Genomic DNA, 16,815 nt, shown 5'->3' with positions numbered 1-16,815 from the left:
TTTATTCCAACTGTGACTGCACAGAGTTGCAAATCCTTTAACGCAAATGCATCGCACAAGAGTCATCCATTTAGACAAAATTCTCAGTTTGGGGGTTTGTAATGATTTCTAAAGGGGGCTTTCTACACAGACCATCCAGAAGTTTCATCCAGTGAGTAATGTAGTGAGGGTTTCTGAATCTCTAAGTATTCCACAATCTGCAATGATTTCTAATTTTCATTAAAAGCTCTAAGCAGAAACTATGATCTGAATTTTCTCTAAATGTTATATGCTTGGTACATATTTCTTCATCTAATTTATATTGGAACTAAAAGCTGTTTTTTCTCCCCTTTCTGTGTCCTCTACCTTACAGAACGCCCTTTATGCTAAGAGCTCCAAAGTTGAAAAACGTGCTTTTTAGTGCATTAACAAATCTAAATAATAATGCAGTTTTTCTATGATTTTAATATGTAATCATTATTTTACTTGGCTTATACTTTTTGACCATACAATAAATGTTCAGATATCTATGTTCTTGAATTAAAATTGATGTAAGAAGTAGATACAAAAAAAATGAGGCTAATTGCCTTATTATGTCTCTTCTTTGGAAATCCAATTAAAACATATCCAACATTCAGTTTTTAAAATTAATAGTAGTTGTCAAGTTTAAAGTATAGTTCTTTATATTTCTGAACATTGTCATAAGTCATTTGAGATAGATTTATGAAATGACAGACTTCCCCAGAATAAAGTACAATGTGTCAAGAAGCTATTCTTTAGTTCCAGTCCAATGGGAATTTAAGAAATCATTTCAAACAGGAATAAAAAATGGAAATAACTTTCGAAACATCTTGCAGATGACAGATACATCTCAATACTCTGTGTATATCACATTTTGAAATCAATGTACTTTTTCCTACGTTTAAAGATTTTAAATATATTGGAAGTTATTAACATACTATTCTGTAATATAAATCAAGTGGTCATGGTATATTGGCATGAGGTTTCTGTGTACAAAGATCTGTAATTTAAATGGTGATTTTTCCTTTTCATTTGAAAAATCATTAGCTTATAAGTACAACTGCTGCCAGTGCAAAACCAACCTGTATTTTTTGATACCTACTGTCATCCTTTCTTTTGAGAAATGTTTTCAATCATTCATCTATTTTCATATCTCCTATAAATACTGTAATGCTTAATATCTTTAAAAAAACTTCTAAATAAGGTTGCAAAGTTTTTGTACTCCATAGTCATCTGAAAAAGTGTCAGATCCTTCTCAATCTTTCCACTTCATATATTTTATTATATATATAATCTATAACATTGTTATATATAATTTATATATAAATCTTTCCACTTATTTTATTTTATTATATGTTTTCTTATTTGACACATAAATGAGTGAATTTCTGAACCTGAAAACTAGCTCACAGATGTTGAGAAAAAGAAATCTGACAGAGTGGCCATGTATTCTACCATCAGCTCTTTCTTTGTCTATTGCTGCATCATCTTATTCTTTCTCATTCTTTTCTTAATTTTGTGTGTCATTCAAAAGACGCATAAAATTATCATTAATAGGAATCCTTACAAATACAAGAAAATAAGGCTTAAAAATTATTACAATATATTCTTCAATTTTCAAACACCAATTCTACAAACCACAATTGATTCCATCAGTTTCAAAAAACACCCTGCAGTTTATGTTTCAATTAATTGTGAGCCATAGCTTTATTTCAAAAATATTAAAATGTGAAGTAATGCCTCAGAAACTAGGCATACGATAGCTACCAACATTGGCATACTGAATGCCTTTCACATATAAAATCAATCTTAAACTCAGTCCCCTCCTGCAACAGCTTTGATAAGTCAGTATTATTCTCTCCATTTTATAGAGGAGGTCACTGAGGATAAGGGATATTAAATTACTAATCAAAAGGGAGTATTGCTCAGAAACACCAGATCAGAAAGTCAGATTGGGAAACCAAAGTATATTTACCGTGTTTGCTGACAATGTAAAAACATACCGTCTAGCAACGAAGACCATGACTCTTTCAACCGAAGGGGGAAAAATGTGTGAGTTTGAACCAACATATATATCAGGTGTCAATGATGTCAAGCCGGTACATGAAGAAAGCTTTTGAAGCTAGAGGGAGAATTTATAAAGCCCTCAAAATTGAATAAGTTTTTATTAAAGTATCTTTTGGTATATTAAAGAAGCAGTGTACTAAATTTGTTCACTCTTTCATCCATCCATTTATGCATCCATCTATTCATTTACATGTAACACAATTACAAAAATTTATTTAAACATAGTTATTGGTGAATTAAGCTTAAAAGAGATGCAGAAAGCTTACTAAGTCAATGAATTGAAAAATTTTATCTTCCAAATGTTTACAAATAATTACCACTTAAATATCTGCAAAAGCAAGCTGTTAACTTTCTTCGATTTCACAAAGCCAAATGAAAAATAAGATACATTAAAACCACAAATACTAAGTTTTCATGCCAAAGAACACAGCTCCACTCTCCCTCCCCCACTTAGGGTAAGCATCTACTTAAAGCATTTTACTTAATTTTGTTTAAATAGGCATGCAGGCAATAAATATGCAGCAGCTAAAAATATCCCTAAAATACTGGGACTCAGAGTAACTTAAAAGAAGTGTATAAAGTCGTAGAATTTTTTAATTTAGTGCATAACTTTTTATCTTAACATCAAACATAACTAATAATTGATTATTTTATACATACAAAAAAGGAGAGCAATGCTTTCTTATTGTATCCTAATACAATATATTTTTCTCCTATAAGAAAAGCTAGCAGTTCATAAACATTAATCATTCATTTATTCTCTTACATAAAAATTGTTACCTACTTATTGCTCTGTAGCAAAACTCACTACAAAATTGTTTATCAAAGTGATTAAAAAAAAACAGGAGCAACTTTTACAGCATACAGTCTCAAGTATTATTTTAACATGGATAAAATAAATATATTTCATTCTGTCCAATCTTACTATGCATGAGTTATGAAGCACTGTGCAAAGCCATGCTTAGTGGATAGAAGGATGGCTACTTACCAACAGGGCGAGCTGTAGACATTACAATGGTGTGGTGAGAACATAAAAAAGAAATTAAAAAAAAGAAAGAAAAATTATCAGAATGCATGATGTGTAATGTTACATTTAAGTATGGACAATAGAGTGATTTCTAGTCTCACAATTCAAGTATGACCAAGATGTCTGAGTCTGATAAAGTTGAGAGTTATAAATATAATTCTAGGAAAATAATTACTTTGAGGACTGACTGTAAGCAATTTGAGAGATATTTTAGGTAAAGTCTTATCATCATCAGTTACTGCAGTTATTATTTCAAAGATCTTGAGTTAAACAGCCTTGTGTTACCCCAAAGTTAAAAACCTGATGAATATAACTATTCAAGTCACAGACTAGCAAATGTCATGTCAATAAAAGAAGGCCTCGCTGTCTGATTTAAATAGCAATTGGATTTTAAGCATGGTTAGTCAGAACCATTACAAGGACTGCAGAAAAGCCCCTGATGCTGCTTTTCCATCAGTAATAAGTTAAGATCACATCACTTTTCATCCATGGACAGGGTGGATGAAAATATAACAAATAGGTTGGAACATCCTTAGAGATTTCAACTCAGTAGCTCCCTAACTACTGTTAAGCTTTTTTCTTCTTTTGGCAGAGGGCAGGAAACAATGACTGACAAGTTGATTCTTGTTCACACTGAGAACGGCTTTCAAACTGCTGCTTCAACAAATTATCATTTTTTTATTATACCATAACTTTCAATCACTAAAATCAGTGGTAATAGGCTGCCCCTGTTATTAATGCAAACAAATTGTAAGAGATACACATGGGCTTCATAACCCTTTCTTTAAAAAAGAATAACACTCTATCAGTTTAGATGGTAAACCATTTTATACAAAAGCAATAGACAAATATTGTGAAACATGTGATCCCATTATCCAAATGAAGAAACAATATGCTTAGTAGTATATGAAATTTCATGAAATCTGACATTAAAAATAGAATTTCTTCAACAGTGTTTCGCCCATATCTCAGTAGATACAGCTCTAGCGCATATGTAATGTGATTCTGGAACATACCAATAGTTTTGTGTTGATGATGGCTCTTTGGGCAAGATAGGAACAGCCATTAAGTGAATGGCTTTAAGTGAAAGTGTGTTAAGTGAATATCTACACATATTCACTTAACAGATACATCATAATACTAGCTTTGTGCAATCCATCTCTATGAGAGCCGTGGTCTTATAATATTATTCACAATTAAAACAGGGAAGCTTCAGACAGTAGGCAAGAAGGCAATTGTAGCAGTGGTACGAAAAGCCTGGTTTAGTGGAACCCTAATGTGTCCTAACATACAATGTGTGTTTGCTATAGCCAGAGAAAAAGAGGAGTGAGTTACCCAATGTATCATAATTTCTTTCTTTTTGCAGGGGAGTGAGGGGCAGAATACAAGATTAACTATCCAAAAGAGATAACAGACTAACAATGTGAAATTGTGGCTTATTCTAACAGATGAAGTTTCTCTTAATTTTGCATTGGCAAAATGTCCAGTAGAAAAAGAACTTTGTTTTTCATCTTTGAATTTGCTACTTTTCAGCTTGCCATCTCAAGCTGAACTTAAAACATAATGTTTCCTTCAGAAACAAAAAGGCGTTTTGAGTGTAGGATATTGACAAAAGAAGAAAAAAAGAAACTGTTAAACAAATAAAATGTATTTCTATTTTGTTTTAGTATAGAATAATTCCAAAAAATTAAGGCTTTAATGCTCTAGAAACAATATGATTTTTCCAATGGGATCTTTATGCAAGGCAAATTAAAAAATTTAAAAATGGGTAAAATGTGCTTACAAATACGCAGTTTGTGTTGTCATTTTTAAGCCATTTAAAAAGTTTTATTAATAATAAATTAATTGATTAGAAGGAAAATGCTAGGAGGTTTGTTGTTGACTGGCTTTATTTCTTCCTAATTTTACATTTGCCAAGTCTTGATGTCCAGCCTCAATTTATATATATATATTTTTTAAAAGCATATTTTTGAAATGGGAAACAACTGAGTAGATCTGTATCAAATTTTGACAATAAACTCCCTTACCTTTCCCAAATTGGCTAATGTGAATGTTATGATAAAATTTTAGCAGAAATATCACAATACATTTTTTTTGTCCTTGTTACATTATCAACATTTCATCTTGAAAAAAAAAAACAGCAGGTGGATGTTTTCAGAATCAGCAAATTAAACTCAACTGTGTCTCTGCATTAAATGGATGAAAATGGACATGGCCTCTTGGGTCAGTTGACCCTGTTCTAATAAAACAATCCACAGAAAGGCTGCACATTTCATTTATGTGCATAGAAAATTTAGCAAAGAAAAAAATAAGTCGTAGATAACAGTGTTGTCTTTTTTTTTTCCTGTTAATCTCTTAGCATGAGAAAACCCAAATGCTTTTCCTAATGGTAAAAAATAAATGTTTTTAAACAGTATTTTACTCTACTTTATATTGTATTAAGGAGATTTTTTTAAACCCAGTTTTTGAAGTTTCAGTCTTAGAGAGGTGATAAATTCATACCACAAAGAATAAACACTCTAATTCATCTACAGGATACAGATTAGGGGAGACGCCATTTAAGGTTTGCTGATTAAAAAAAAAAAAAACTATTGAAAACAAACAATGCTTTCTATTAGTTTTGTAAGTTAGCTTCAAAAATCCTTGCATGAGGAGCATGCTTTGTTAAATAAAATGTTAAGCCTGAAACTTTCAGCAAATTATGAAAACAATTAGCTGGGAAAGGTCTTAAAGCAAACAGACCACTTAAAGTCTCACTCATCCAAGCATTCAAGTATAAAAGAAATCCTGCTGCTTCTACAAACAAACAACTCCTCACATTTTCTCACCATTTGTTTAGTCAGCAAATATTTTTCGAATGGAACATTTATTGGTTGGTTGTTTACTATTTTTTTCCATTTACTTTAGAAAAAAAGAAAAAGAAAACTTTGGGGATAATTTAGTCTAGTGAATTGTTTTTGCAATAAGCTGCCTAGCAAACATACGACAAACATATGAAGTCATCCATGTAGAGTGTGGGTTAAATAAAGTGTGCTCATTGGCTTACAAAGTTTATCAGATTTTCATCCTACATAATCCATATATATATATATATTCAATTCATATATGATCATAGTCTTTTATGACCTGTTAACTAATGAAGAATGAAAATGTTTTTATGCAACTAGCTGTCAATTTTGTCTAAATATGTTTTGTATCTAAATTCACACTAGAATGTCTAAAGAAGAAAAAATGAATTAGGTGGAATATTGAGTAGTATGAAAAGCACCAATATTTTTCCAGGTACCCAAAATGCCTGTCTCCTAATAATAACCTGGAGGTAGTTGAGTTTTGTGTGATTTGAAGCCCAAATCATAAACCTGGTAAAAATTCTTTTTCTTACCACACGAAGGACTAACTTGAGAATCCCTCACACCTTTCCTGCAACTTCAAACTTCTCCAAACCTTTTTCCTAATCTTCTGAAACCTTTTGGCAGCAAAGCTGCACAAGGGTCAGAGGTATGACTAAATGGGGTAAGATGTAACTGAGACTTGGATGAAAACATGAAGCCAATCTCTTTATCACGAAGGATGAGAGAAGGAGGCACAGTTAGCAATGGGAGAAAGGATGTGCTTGCCTATCTTTGTTTGATTTTCTATGAGTGTAGATGATGCCATGGCTAATGTCTATTTCAAGAATAAGTGTGTCTACTTGGTACTACTTGGTACCTTGAACTATGTAATTTACCTCATGTGATCAACAAGTTCCACTGAAAAGACAGTTAATTTATTCTAGTGCACTGTGAAGTTAAGTAATGCTTTCTTTCACTTATAAGCAATTCCAGTGAGTCTATAAATGAACATTATTCCATGACTGAGGAAGTGCATGACACCCAGAAAGTGAAAGTTATTACAAGAGCAGCGCTGACTATTTCAATTATTTAAGGCCAATGAACTTCACAAATCAGTCTCTAAATCAGATTATCTCAAGGCTGGAGAGCTCCTCTGTATTCATTTTCACCTTTGGAAACATTGCTAGTTTTTTCAGATTGCTGTTTTGAATGTTGACATTAAAAAGGACTTCAAAACAGTACGCTACTAGTATAAAGTGACAAACTAGTAAACAGAAAACATGAGAGTACCTTTGAAACTGATGACATTTAAAAGCAGTAAGTAGTTGAAAGCAATGGAAATGAAAAGAGTAGTATAGATCTTTTCTATTTTTAAGATTTACTTTTAAGCCATATAAACTGTTAACGTTAAACCATATAAGCAACTTACTAAATAAGAATTAATCTTTTAAAATTATCATCATTTGGAACCAAATATTGAAAGTAATTTTATTTCAACTAATGATAGAGAGGACACAAAATCTAGGCATTTTAGTACCACAAAACAGCATAATTCATTATTTTGATCGTAAGTTCACTTACCAATTTAACCAAATATTAGTCTCCTGGTTCAATTATCTTTGACATCTTAAATCTCTTACCTCGGACGGTGAGTGTAGCAGAGGCTTCCATTTTTCCAACCCGATTCTCAGCAATACACATATAGGTGCCTTCATCTGTACTCATGGTCTTTTTAATTCTTAGTGTGTAATCATCTTTGATGTCATACCTGTGTAGAATATGAACTGGTTTTATTAAATAGTAGTAGCTATATGGATAATAACATTAAGTATTCATCTTCATTTTTCTTTTTATACTGTATTTTACCTAAATACAAATACACACATGCACAAATCAGCCATAAAGTGCAATTACTTAAAGATATTGATAATAAAATCAATTTCATATCTGATCTTGAGCTGCTTGTCAGTTACCTATACTTCACATATGTATACAATTCTTTCCACTGCACAACTATCAAAGGCATAATTAGCACTTTGACCTTTATTTGGTAGCTCTTGACTACTAAAGAAAATAGTATATATCTCAGTTTCTCGGTGAGTTATATTTCATTAGTTTGTTAGTCACATTGTGTTCAGTAATATGATTTATTTTTAGGCACCTTGGATATTAGAGAGCCGAAATATATTAAAGAACAAAATTTTTCTCTCATTTGTTGGCAAATTGACAAAATGGGCATTAGTTAAAAGAATTAAGTGTATGTAATCAATTTTTAAATAAGCAATATTAACTCCTGAAACATCAACATGCCTTGGAGTGATTTTTGGAAATGCACATCCTCAGCTCGTTCACGTGCATTTATAGTTTTACCTCCATTTCATTAATGAAGCAGACTAGCAAAGTGGGTCAGAAAACATTATAACACCAAAAATTTGGGAGTACTTGCACGAGAATATATTCTTATTTAATTCTAAGAAATTATAATTACACAAACTAAATAATCCAGCTATCATTTTTTTCACATGTGATCTTTCCTCCTGATATTTACCAGTGGTTTTTATTTCAAACATACATTTTGCAATAGTTTCTGATTGGCCACCTTGCTTCTCTTCCTCGTGCATACCACAGTTAGATCCATGTTTCCAAATATCATTTTAATTGGTTGTGTCTGCTCAAAACTAGCTGTGACTTCCTATTGTTTTCAGGACAAATACAAACATTTTAGGCTTGCATTTAAAACTACCATAACCAGATGTCTTCTACTTCTAGATTTAGCTAGAAGAATAACCCAGTTTAACTTTATTAGAGTCTAAGGCATGAACTAATATAGTCCTAATTTATAGACCTTGACATGACAAAAAGCATTGTCCATATACCAATCATGGCAACTAAACTTAACCACCCTTACTCTTCCATCCTTTAATTATCATGGTTACTTTCCTGTCTGCAAGTTTTGCCTTAAAATTCTGCTTATTAAATATGTCATAAGTGGTTAGGGAAAAAACTTATCCACTACTTTCTTATCCACTACTTTCACTGTGAAGCCATCCATTACTATACTATAAAAATCGAATTACTCCCTTTTTGAAAACTTATTGCTACAGCAATAATTCTGCACTTAGTTACATTTTGTAGTTATCTATTTTGATGAAGGCAGACATCTTGTCTGCTTCACTCACTGCAATATCCACACTCCCAAACATAGAGTTTTTAACATCCAGTAGCATAATCAAGTGGTTAAGAGCACAGGCTCAGGAGCAAAATGGCCAGAGTTGTATTCATGGACTTGGCCTCTTAATGTGCTTGTAAGGGTTGGCAATATACTTAAATTTTCTGGGTCTCTATCTCCTCATTAGCAAAATAAGTGCTAAAGATAACATCTATTTCATGGAGTGAGTGTGAGCTTTAAATGACATATAAAGTACGTAAAACAGGCACGCAAAAAGCACAATACATGTTAGGTATTATTATTCCACTACTAGGAGCTCAAGAAACACTAATGGTGTATACATGATACATATCTTGTTTCCTGCTGATATAAAGGCCAACTGTGAATGGCTTCAAGACTTCAAATTACTTTACCCGTGTATTTATAGTTTAGAGCAAGTACTAGGCTAAAATGCACACAGATAAACACTTTCTGCTTAACTTTGCCAGTAAAAATGTGAGAAAAACAATTATTTTGATAATGGCTTCAGCAAAGTTACTGGTGATGTATTTGATCTCTAATAAAAATAATCTTTTCTACAGTTAGCTTATGAACTGCATGACATGCTTAGCTGTAAGACAGAAACATTTAAATACTGTATTTTGCAGCCATTTCCAATTCATCTAAAAAAAATTGAATTCTTGACTACTGTTTAGCTATTTATTCTTGTTGTTTGACTTTCAGAAGTCGCTACATTGTCCTATAGCTGAGTTTTTTCAAGAGCTAAAAGAGGGGAAATAAAGTTAATGGTCTAAAAAGTCTTTTCTGGATCAATATATATGTGAAGCCATGATTCCAAGTTAATAAAAGATATCTATATTGTACATTATTTTGATTTGCCATTGAGAAAAAAAATGTATGTTACCTCAGTTAAAAAAATGATTGCACACATTGTTCATAGTATCCGCAAAACCTTATTCTGAATTAGAAATTGTTATTTTATAGATGAGAAAACTGACACTTAGGCAAGTAAAATGACCTGCTCAAAGTCATGTTATTAATAAACAGAAAAACCAGAATTAAAACCCTTACTCTAAATGTGTCACTTTTCTCATTCTATGTGTACTTCTTCTCTGCAAGAAAATAGTTTAATTTTTAAATGCTAACTTAAATCAGTAAGACACATAACTACATAATTTGGACAGAAAAATAATTTCATATTCAGCAAATATTTAGCTATAGCATATGACAAAATTTTACTTCACATTAGAGACATTCACTACACAGAAGACAACATGGAAGCTAAATGAAATGTAAAAGTTATCTCCTGCTTTAGTTAAAAAAAAACTGTTTATTTTAATCATCAGAGAACTGAAAATCAAAACCACAATGAGATACCATCTCACACCAGTCAGAATGGCTATTAAAAAGTCAAAAAATAACACATGCTGATGATGCTGTGGAAAAAAGAGAATGCTTACACACTGCTGGTGAGAACGTAAATTAGTTCAGACATTGGGGAAAGCAGTTTGGAGATTTCTCAAAGAACTTAAAACAGAACTACCATTTGACTCAGCAATCCAATTACCGTGTATATACCCAAAAGAAAGTAAATCGTTTTACCAAAAAAACCCACAAGCATTTATACATTTATTGCAGCACCATTCATAATAGCAAAGACATGGAATCAACCTAGGTGCCCATCAACAGTGGATTGAATAAAGAAAATGTGATGCATATATACCATGGAATACTACACAGCCATAAAAAAGAAGGAAATCATGTTCTCACTTATAAGTGGAAGCTGAAAATTGGGTACACATGGATATAAAGATGGAAACAATAGACACTGGGGACTACTAAAGGAAAGAGAGAAGGAGGGGGTTAAGGGCTGAAAAACTGTCTGTTGGGTAATATGCTCACTTTCTGGGTGATGGCACAATTTGTACCCCAAACCTCACTGTCACACAATATACCCATGTCACAAGCCTGCACATGTACCTCCAAATCTAAAATAAAGGTTGAAATTTTAAAAAAAAATTAAAAGTGTTTATTTAAAAATTATAAAATACATAATATCTGAACCCAAACTAAGTCTGAAATCTGACTTTCTGAGATTTTTTATCATTTTAAAGGAAAGTGGAAACAAGAATAGGAATGAGATTCTGTTAGTTTGTTTTTGAATTAATGGTACATTGATCAGGGATGAAAGTAATTGTGCATTCTATGATTGCATATCACCTCCCTTGTGAAAAGTTAAAATTAAATATTACTTGGAAAGAATAAAATGAATAATCTTAACAACTAATAAAAGAGACTACCTTTCAAAGAGACTGTGCCATTAAAATCAAACAGCAAATCTATTTTTTTCTACCTAAGAACAGGTTTTCAGATATAGATTTTAAAACTATGGCCAAGGCCAATAGTCTGGTGACATGGGGCAGGTTTGTTAGAAAACATGTAAGTACGGAAAGTAACTAAATCCATTCCCAGTGAGACAGGTATGCTTTGGAGTAAAAAGAAGTTTTGGGTAATAATTTTTAACGGTCTTGCCTATAACAGTGCCCAGCATAGTTCCTAGGAATTAGTAGATGTTCATTAGCATTATCATCTTTTAATTTCTCCTTGATGATCACTAAAGTTTGAAAAGATTATAACAAACATTTCATTATTTTATTCAAGAAATGCTGATGACATATCTATGCATTGCAACAAAATTTGGGGATACACAACTTGATAGGATTCAGAGCCTAGTGAAATGATGTCTCCAAATTAGGGTAGATCAGAGCTACCTCCGGGGCTTTCTCCAGCTAACAGACACTTCCCAGGGCCATGCCTTGTCTTTCTCCAATTAGAAGTAAATGCTACAATACATGTCTTGTTATGACCCATAACATTGGGATATTGTAATTTAAAAACAAACAGACTTCGAGTACTTAGTTATTGAAATGCTCACAATCTTTTAAATTCTCATTTCTCGCTGAATCTTTGCCTGAGGAAAGACTGCAAGTATTATCAGCAGTTTATATGATGTATTTATATCAGAATACTTTGAATATATATAAAGTGATTGACTCATTAGGCTAAATGAAATCTTTAAAAGTTCACCTTCTGCAACCGTCCATCAACACTTGAATCCTGTCTGCAGCATGCAACCAATCAGTCCTCCCGCTTACTCCTATGACAAGTGGTCTATTCCATCTTTGAACACCTCTATTAGAAGACCTTCTACATGTGATAACTTTTCTTCCCAAAGTTACTACTAATAGTACTACTCCTTGTGCCAGACAAGGAGAACTTGTCTTGTGTCTCCTACAAGAGAGCTTTTTCAATTTTGGGTTTCTTATGAATTATCTCATCTTCAGGTCAACTACTCCTAATAACAACAACCATATACTGTACAATAATCCCCCTTTATTTGAAAGGAAAATGTTCCAAGACTCTTAGTAGATGCCTGAAGCCACAGATGGTACTGAACTACAAATACACTACACAAAACAGTCAGTCTGATAACTGAGAGATTCTGGTAAGCGACTAACTGGCGGGTAGTGTGCATAGCGTGGATATGCTGGACAAAGGGGTGATTCATATCTTGGTGGAATGAAGCTGGACAGTGCAAGCTTTCATCATGTTACTCAGAATGCTGTGCAGTTTACATCTGATGAATTGTTTATCTCTGGACGTTTTCATTTAATATTTTTGAACCACAGTTGACCAAGGGTAACTGAAGCCACAAAGAGAAAGTACAAAACTGCAAATCAGAAGGGACGACTGTAACAGCAGTTGTTTTATGTAAGGGCTTCAAAGGGAATTAAGAGCTTCAGTACAGATTTACTGATTGATAAACATAAATCTGATTATGTCACTGAACTCTTGCGAAACTATCCAATGGCTTCTCATTCGGTCACTCAGAATAAAACCTATTTATGTATGGTGTTTAAAGCTTTAGATAATCTGGTCCTTGCCTCCCTCTCAAACTTCATGTTCACTTTGTTCCAGTCACATGGCTTCTTTTCTACTTGTTCAATGTAAGAAACCAGTTCTGTGTCTTTGTAGTACTTTTGCAAATTCTTGGAATGTTCTTCCCTTGTGTTTTCCATGGCTGACCCTTTTTGACTTTCAGGATGACCCAAATATCATTCCCTTACACATGTCTTTCCTGCCTAAGAATTCTAGTTGCTATCTACCAATCCAGTTACTTTTAAAAAATTACTTTCTTTTTATTCTTTGCTTTCATATTTCTTTTGTCACTTAATACGTTTTATTTTCTTCGAAGCACGTATCTTTACCACATCTTTTGTTTCCTTATTTCTTGTCTTCTTTATTTCCAAGAGCACGTGTGTTCCATGGGAATGAGGACTGGTTCTCTCTTGTTTTAAACTGTATAGCCCAAGTCTAACCAAACAGTGCCTGAGATATTGGAGGTGTTCAATGAATGCTTATTGAAAACATCATGATGCATCAGCAAATGCTTGAAATTCTTCTCTACTTCTTTATAGCATGGTTACCAGTGCAACGATTATACGCAGTACTGAGAGATTAACTAATTTGAAATATAACAAGATATTGTATCAAGAAGCATAGTAATGTTGTGCTTATATACCAGCAATTAGCTCTGAAATGTAAATTAAATTCATATTGATATGATGCTGAAAATGTAAGAACTTGGAATATTTAATACATTAATGCTACTAGCTATATGGAGATAACTTGGCAATTTGAGTGGCAATCTACACATATGGTTTACATATTATCATTAATAAATTACCCTCTGTAAATTAGTAACATGAATAAATAAATAGTTTCTCTCTATCCACCAAAATAAATGAAATAATTTTAGCAGAATGTATAAAACAAATGTGAAGACTGAGAGAAAACAATGTAAGCTTTGTGTTTTGTTCCATGCTTTCAAATATATAAGCTCATTATTTTGGCAGGGAGCTTTCAAGTCACATGTCTTATGAAAATAAAATATGACAATAAAAATATATTTGCATAGTATTCTCAAATATACTCTTTCATTTATACTTTTAACAATTCTGGTAGGTAAGGTGGGAAGCTGTTATTTCCCCCATTTTAAAAATTAGAAAATGTACATATACAAATTTCAACCTGAAAGCAAACCATATAGCTGTTCTTAGACATTTATAAAATCTGGCATAGCACAAATTGGGATATTATTTTCAATTTTATTGCTCGCTTCTTAACACAGGAATTATAGCACGTGTAAAAATAATAATTTCAAAGAACTTCATTAAAGTCTAGAAAACCACGAAGATACGAATGAGTGAACATGAAAATATTCAGCTAATCCAATATTATTAATATTAAAAGAGAACATATGGAGCCTAAATAAAGTACCTCTAGGATAATAGACAAAAATACTCTTTTATTATGCAATAATAATAAAATACATGAAAATTGGTTATTTCAAGACACCAACAGATCATACGTTCTGAGACATAGTAAAGAATTTCAAAATTATTAAGCCTAGTCTAATGTCCTAATTTTAATATTAGAAAAATAGTTCTTTGTTATCCAGTGCCCTGGAATTCATTGGTAGCAAAGGTTTAGACCGTATTGGAATCTAAGTCTCCTGGCGCAATCTTCATCAACTATATTACAAAGATTTTTACCCAGCTTTTTACCAATGCACAATATAGGCATTCAATTTTGAAAAATCCTGATGTATGAATCCATATAAGGAAATTAAAGTAAGCAGGGGATATACTACCAAAAGAGTAGCTGCTTCTCAGAATTTTTTCCTAATGGGTTCAAAGAATAAATGGTTAACATCACAGTTAAGCTTTTAATGGCTGTTGTTATTAGAATTCAGGTCTCATGGTCTGGGTATTGAAGTTTACCTTAGATTGTATAAATTTGTAGTTGTGTGTGTGTGTGTTGGCCTAGTAATATTTTAAATTATTTAAACAATTGACATAATTTAAAACGTGGACATTTTTAATATACAAATTTGAATTTTCAAATCAAGATCTGTCTTACTCCAAAGTACAAGCTCTTTCTGCTTCCTCACTCTGCTGACTCAACAAACCCAATACAACTGTACACCATGCAGACACTACGGTTCCTCCCAACATCGTCGACCCACTATGCCAGTCGCTAGTCTGACAGTACCTACAAAAATCCCGGAAGACTCAATCAAATTATGATACCTTTATGAACATTTACATTAAGCGTCTCAGGTCAGAGAAAGGATAGGCCTGTACTTGTGATCAGATTAACTCCTATCTGCAAAAGCTTAAGAAATATAAAGACTATTTTTAAAGAAATTATGTCTAACTAACTTCAAAATCTAGAATGTAAATAGTTGGCTCATTACTAATTTCACATGTGGGCAATCTGAAGCAAAAGATGACAAAGTTTCTTTCCCAAAACCACATACGGAGGCAGTTATAGTTGGAGAAAAAACTCTTGTGCCTATCTACTACCAGTCTCTGCTTTCCCTCATGGGTCATGGTTTCCCTAAGACAATAATTTGCTCCCTAAAACTAATAGGTTTCAAGTATTTTCCCAGGTCTAATAGATGTGGCCTTATTTCTTAGATTTCTCTCTAGATACATTGGTCCATGCTTAATATTAATCTCATTGTAACCATTACATTGGAAAATTGGGAAAACATGCATTTCTCCCTTCAAAGCAAACATTGACAGAGTGATACGGTAAGTTACAAATAATGTTTTCTTACATTTAAAGACATCTTTATAGCGTAAAACAGGGCTTTACATGTAACTGCACAGCAGTAAATAACTTAAAGAAAATGCCTGTTTCCAAATACAATTTTACAGAAAATGCTGACATTGCTCTCTCAAGTTATAAAGTGACTGGAACTCTTTATAAGTACATTTATTTTTCTAACAAACAGCAGCATGCATTTTCTGTTGGATGTGTGTGTTTATTGCTCTGTGTGCGTTTGTATTGGGCAAATAGATATTTATGTACTGGTGACTTTGTGTTCAGTTTCAAAACCTCCAGAAACTAACTTTATCAATATTTTTTCTCAATATTCCTCTAACACCAACTGTAACCCCGGGAGGTTCATAAATGTGTTTCCTGATGTATATATCCTTTAACATTATTCTCCTATTAAACAATCAAAGGTATTTATATTTTGCTTTTAATTGCATTTAGCCTTCTTTAAGAAGTCTAGAATAAATTTTCAATAAGTGGAGTTTATTTTGGTATGAAACAGCTACTTTGTAACATGGTATAATATTATATTATATATGATCAACACAGGAGGTTGATCATATGTAATGATCAGTGTCAATGTAGAAGGTATCATTGGCTGTAATTAAAACCAAGAAAAAAACAAACAGATGAAAAAATGTTACTGATGAGGAAATTCAAATAGAAATTTGGTGATTTTTGTTTTGAAATCTGCTAGTTTTTGACTTAAATAAATGCAGTCATTGTTGCCAAGTTTGATTAATGAACGTTGTACAATCGTGTGCTGACAGTCCTCACCATAGAGATACCTTATTTTTTCTGATATGAAACACTGCTGAAAAATGCAACCCAATCAGATTTGGCCCCTGGACAACATGTGCTATCATCACTGTACCGTGAATTGAGATTGATTGGTAACCAGCTGTGACAAAGTGGAAAAGAAGCTCTGTGTTTTTGTGGGGTTTTTTTCTCAAGGAAGAAAAAAAGAAAACGAAAACTGAATTGTGTCAAAATCATTACCATCTGTTCAGCTGAATAATAAACAAAACAAAGTA

The 16,815-nt window shown here is 32.5% G+C and overlaps 1 protein-coding gene across 23 annotated transcripts in view; it reads right to left on the bottom strand.

Moving 5' to 3' along the window:
- The window catches only part of ROBO2 (roundabout guidance receptor 2), a 609,610-nt gene that overhangs the window by 124,108 nt on the left and 468,687 nt on the right, over window positions 1-16,815 (bottom strand). For 17 of the 23 annotated variants that reach the window (XM_054551634.2, XM_054551635.2, XM_054551633.2 and 14 more), the window contains exons 6-7: window positions 7,566-7,693; window positions 3,056-3,067 (exon numbers count right to left, since the gene is read on the bottom strand). In XM_054551634.2, the coding sequence (XP_054407609.1) occupies window positions 3,056-3,067; window positions 7,566-7,693 (140 nt within the window). The remainder of the gene's footprint in view (window positions 1-3,055; window positions 3,068-7,565; window positions 7,694-16,815) is intronic. The other 6 variants (XM_054551636.2, XM_054551640.2, XM_054551648.2 and 3 more) reach the window with 1 other exon arrangement.

Source organism: Pongo abelii, chromosome 2, assembly GCF_028885655.2.
Source record: "Pongo abelii isolate AG06213 chromosome 2, NHGRI_mPonAbe1-v2.0_pri, whole genome shotgun sequence".
Classification (NCBI taxonomy): domain Eukaryota; kingdom Metazoa; phylum Chordata; class Mammalia; order Primates; family Hominidae; genus Pongo; species Pongo abelii.
The sequence above is the reverse complement of the archived record's forward strand: the minus strand, read 5'-3'. Positions and strand labels throughout refer to the sequence as shown.